Here is a 5,725-nt window from a genome sequence, read left to right on the forward strand (position 1 = left end):
GCCACCACCACAATCCTCACCAACATCACCACTATCACCACCACCATCATCCTCACCACCACCACAATCCTCACCAACATCACCACTATCACCACCACTTCACTATATTAATAAGGTAAGCCACTCACCTGTCGTGGATACGGAATGCGATAGTGCAGAGCTGAAAGATGAAAGAGAAGAGATTGTAATGAGTAGATTAGGTATACACACACAAATATGTCACACATGTGCAAAAACACATAGACACACATACACTCATAGATACACATTTACAGAGATGCATCATTGTCACAGTATCTTTGTCCGTCCAGTAAGAAATCCATCTAATGGTAGAAAGCTGTAGATTCAAGTTCAGCATGAGATGGACTATTGTGACATCATAAGAAAGAGAGAAGCAGGGCTGAAATTCCACACAGGGCCATAGGAGGATTTGAACACAGTACCCTAAGCCAGTGAGTCTCAAACATATTTCATCATGGAATGACCCTGTTATACAATGACCAGAGAGCTAATAAATTAAACAAAACAAAAATATTTTTGAGAGAGAGAAATGTCATTTCTATTTAAAAAAAAAACATAATGAATAATGTTAAGGTTATTCCACCAGAAATTATAACCAGCACTGATTTTTTGCTACAATGTTTCATATCGAGATGTCAGATGAATAATGAATAATAATGGTAATTTAGAAGTGATAATATCTGTAATTAGGACACTAGGGTCAATCCCATTGAACCTTCAAAACTTCTTAAAGTAGTTGGAAACACCCTGCAAGATTGGTGTTAAACCTTACAAGGTACTGCACACATTTTAAGGAAAGTATTAGCGTCTAAGGTGCTTGTGGTGACATGACAAATGACTAAATACTTCAGTGCATTTTCCATCTACACTGCATGAGAAAGTAATAACAATAATGATGATGATGATGAATTATTTTTAAAATGGAGAATACTACCCTTTTTTATATAGGGACAGGAATGGCTATGTGATTAAGAATTTTGCATTGCAACCATATTTTTCACATTCAGTCCCACAGTCAGGCATCTTGAGTAGGTGTCTTCTATACTCCTGGGACAACCAATACTACCCAAGTGAATTTGATAGAAAGAAACTGTAGAAAGTCCATTGAGTATGGATAGATAGATGGGTGGGTGAATGGATGGCACCCAACCCATGCCAGCATGGACATCAAAAGATGATATACACAAAATGGCTTCAGAAGGTTCCCAGACTAGTCACGTTTAATAAAAAACTTATTTACCTAAGTTTTAACATCATCTCTCAACAATAAACTGGTTCCAGTATTCCTGCCACTTTTGGAATCTGGCCTGAAAGTCATTTTCTGTGAGTTGAGAACCTTCTGCAATTCGCTCTTTATTTTATCAATGGGGTTAAAACAGTGACCTCTGAGCTGCATTTTCATCTAGGTGTAGAGATGGAAGTCCGCAGGTACAAAATCTGGTGAATAAGATGGGTGTGGAAGTGAGACCGTGTTGTTTCTAATAAGAAACTCACAAGAGAGGAGAGTTTGATGACAGGGTGCATTGTCATTTGTGCTCCACAGATCCGGTTGCTTTTGTTGAATGTCCTCCCTCAAATACTTCAAAACATCACAGTAGAACTTTTGACTGACAGTCTGGCCCTGGGGGATGAATTCTCAATGCACAAAAACACATTTCCAGGAGTGACACTCGTGGCAGGTCTTCCACATCACTCATCATCTTCCAGGGACGTTCTTCTGTTTTTGAAATGCCTGGACCACTCCAAACATTGCATACAACACATTGCCTTGTCACTGTAAACTTGCCAAAGCATGGTCATTGTCTCTGTAGCAGACTTCCCAAGTTTAACGCAAAATTTCACATTGGCTCTTTGTTCCAACTTCCTCTCTATTACAAAATCATAGACTACAGCATACACATGATCACAAAAACACAAATTTCACAACTTGCAAAGTAAACACAGTGTTGGCAGTGATAGCTAGCAGTGACCTTTATGAGGCAGTGTGCCAAGTGACATTGCTATGTTTATTTCACAAGTTGTGAAATTTGTGATTTTGTGATCACGCGTATGCTGTAGTCATGGACAGGAAGTTGGAACAAAGAGCCAATGTGATATTGGAACAAGGAGTCAATGAGTTGTACACAATGTTTTGAATGTCACAAGCACTTCAAAAGTGGAAGAACATCCCTAGAAGATGATGAGCAATCTGGAAGGCCTGCCATGAACATGACCCCAAAAATGTGGAGAAAATTCATCAGCTTGTGCATAAGGATCATCAGAGGACAATCAATGACATTTTGAAGCATTTGAAGAAGGACGTTTGGCGAAAACAACAATGATCAGTGGAGCACAAAGAATTGGATTCTGCACAACAACGATGCACCCTGTCACCAAGCTCTCCTCACTCGTGAGTTTCTTGCCAAAAACAATATGGTATCACTTACACAACTGTCCTATTCACCAGATTTAGCACATGTGGACTTCCATCTTTACACCAAGATGAAAATGCAGCTCAAAGGTTGCAGTTTTAAGACTGTTGTAGAGATCAAGAGCAAATCACTGAAGGTCCTTGACTTGCTTATGGAAAACAACTTGCAGGCCAGATTCCAAAAGTGGCAGAAACACTGGGACTGATGTATTACTGTGACCATTTCAAAAGAGACGATGCTAAAACTTAGGTAAATAAAATTATTTTTTATTAAACATAACTAGTCCAGGAACCTATTGATACCACCTCGTATGTGATACTGGGTGAAAATGATGGGGAGAGTTAAGAAAGTAACTATGTCTGCACACAATATTCTCACTGGCAACTAAAACAGTGAAAGCTTCATACACATTATTGAGCCAAACTTGCTCACAGGTGATGGCTAGCTCTACACAGAAAACTGCTGTAACACTGCCTGTAGGAATCATTCTTCATGTCTGCTGGAAACCGTGCAGCAATTCTATTCACTATTCTATGGCAACATCACAACTTTAACTTTCCAAATTAGATGCCTTAAATTAACATGCTACAATTTCTCATACCAGTGGCATGTCAGTGGAGATCACTGCCTTTACAGTATCAAGGTATGATATTATATATCTACTAGCAGCTAAACCTGGTTTCACCCGGTCAGTTTGGATGATGTAGCTGTAAAACCTGCTCAGTGTAAGCATTCAACTTGTTTGGGCACGCTTACATTAAAAAACAATTTTAGAATGAGTTTTTTCTGTCAAAGCGCTAAAAATAACTGACCAACAAAAAAAAAACAACCAAGAGTCAACTAAATCAAAAAATAAACCCAAATACTAAGCGAACAAAGATGAACTATCCCAGTTCCATTGCACATGCACACGCACACACACACACACAAACACACAGATTCACATACTCCCTCTTTACATACACACACATATATTCACACAGAGTTGAAATGCTGTTTGATTTATTTTTTCAGCGTACACTACCAAGTATGATATCACCCTTTCCTTCCTTATTCCTCTATCACCCCTTCCTTTCTCATTCATAAACACAAGAGTATCATTATAGTAGATTATCTCGGTAACCATGGGAGCTATGAAAAAATACAAAGCCCACCATCACCATTGGATCATTCTACACATCTGTGTAATTTTTTGTGCAATTCCACACAGTTGTTTCTTGTATCTTCCTGGCATTGTCATTCAACAGACATTACACTGATATCATTTGTCTGGATTCCATTTACAACCAAGTGCACTAGACCATTGTAAGTGGAAGGTGTGACATTCAGAGCTTACCTAATGCAATACGCGTCTCAGCTTCCCTCACATGTTCTGCAATTTCTGTAGGGTTGGTCACCTGGTAATGAAGTAACAAATAATCAGAGTGAAATATGCTATCAGTGAATGGAAATCAATAGTCAATCATTTCAAATAAAGACAAAAGATTAATGGTGTCTAAAATATAGATCATTAGTCAACAGTTTTCTGCGAAAAGCTGCTAAAGATCTTCAGAAAAGTCAAGTGAAATTAGCCGAGTTCAGTTTCATTTATTGCTGATTCAATACAATTGTGATTAAAAGTATTCCAACCATGACCACTATGCCTAAGTTCAAACTTTGGTGTATCTAACACTACATTATTCAATTTAATTTTTCCATTTATTTTCAAACTGTAGACAGACAGAAAGCACATGTATGCGTGCATCATCATCATCCTTTAATGTCCATGTTCTATGGAAGCATGTCTGTGTGAGTTTTTGGTCATCACTTCTATTTCCATCATTACCATATTCAACATTATCATTACCTTCACTATTATTATCATCATCACCATAGTCACCATTATCACTACTAGCACCATCATCACCTTCACCATCCTCATAATCACCTTTTATTTCCATTTACCAATGAGCTGCTCTCATTATCTCAATAGAGCCATCTCCTGTACCAGTTATATATCACGACACTGAGGCAAACTGGGAATTTCATGTGGTATATGAATCATTCGGGTACCACATTAAATCCTCAGTTTTACATCAAGAGACTGACGATAGCCAGGTGGAGCAAAAAGAATAAAACAAACTAATAATAGAAAGGGTTCGGATCTAGAGAAGATCTAACTTTGTATTTTTTTCAGATATTATTATTATTATTTCTAATTTCATCACAAAAACCTGATAATTAATTAAAAACGGAACAGTTTACTTCCGCAACCTGATTGACATCAATCGAATAGCAGTTTCACATTAGGTCAGCATGACCCGAAATAATAGGCTTAACAATTTAAGGGGAACGACTCTGAAAAATATTTCATTTAGAGTTATTCCCCCTCAAAGTTTTATTGTATAACTACTGGTATAACGATTTCAGATTACCTCCCATCCACATATACCCCCTACCCACCCACCATCAAAGTGATAGCAAATAAGGAGATAATGGGTGAACACATTAAATGTATGTGTTGATGTTTATTATGTATGTGTCTCGCTCCGGTGCCGGTGGCACATAAAAAGCACCATTTGAGCGCGATCGTTTCCAGCTTTGCCTTACTGGCACTTGTGCCGGTGATAAGTGAACAAAACATTGGACTGACTCCTGTGCAGGTGGCACGTAAAAAACACCATTTGAGCGTGGCCGTTGCCAGTACCGCCGGACTGGCCCCCGTGCCAGTGGCATGTAAAAAGTACCCACTACACTCTCAGAGTGGTTAACATTAGGAAGGGCATCCAGCTGTAGAAACTCTGCCAGATCAGATTGGAGTCTGGTGTAGCCATCTGGTTCGCCAGTCCCCAGTTAAATCGTCCAACCCATGCTAGCATGGAAAGCGGACGTTAAATGATGATGATGTGTATGCATAATGTACATTTGTAAATGAAAAAGAAAGTCAGAGCTTTCATTTAGTTTTCACTTAGTTACTTAAAGCTGAAGAAATTTGAAAGAAGCATATCCAGAATGGCTACTTTTAGTACACAAGACAAAGCTGACAACAATGATTTTATATTTGATTATGTTGTGAACAACAAATATGGACCTCATATGTCCAAAAACGAAAAGGCAAACTTCGTAGGCTCTATAAACGTTATGTTGCACGGCGTGGTCAACTCTACTATCATCACTTAATCCATTGCCTGTTTTAACACCACCATCTGATTGCACTTTGGGTTCTTTTAGCAGAGTCCACTCTGTTGTAAATATTCAAACTAGATCACTTGTTTAAGAACACCGTCTCTTCTCTCCTCCCTCCCTCCCTCCCA

The 5,725-nt window shown here is 38.6% G+C and overlaps 1 protein-coding gene across 7 annotated transcripts in view; it reads right to left on the minus strand.

Annotated features, from left to right (window-relative positions):
• The window catches only part of LOC106877129 (LYR motif-containing protein 1), a 79,940-nt gene that overhangs the window by 60,704 nt on the left and 13,511 nt on the right, over positions 1–5,725 (minus strand). For all 7 annotated transcript variants that reach the window (XM_052971202.1, XM_052971198.1, XM_052971197.1 and 4 more), the window contains exons 3-4: positions 3,769–3,829; positions 129–160 (exon numbers count right to left, since the gene is read on the minus strand). In XM_052971202.1, coding sequence (XP_052827162.1) covers positions 129–160; positions 3,769–3,829 — 93 coding nt within the window. The remainder of the gene's footprint in view (positions 1–128; positions 161–3,768; positions 3,830–5,725) is intronic.

This window comes from Octopus bimaculoides, chromosome 10 (genome assembly GCF_001194135.2).
Source record: "Octopus bimaculoides isolate UCB-OBI-ISO-001 chromosome 10, ASM119413v2, whole genome shotgun sequence".
Taxonomy (NCBI): Eukaryota; Metazoa; Mollusca; class Cephalopoda; order Octopoda; family Octopodidae; genus Octopus; species Octopus bimaculoides.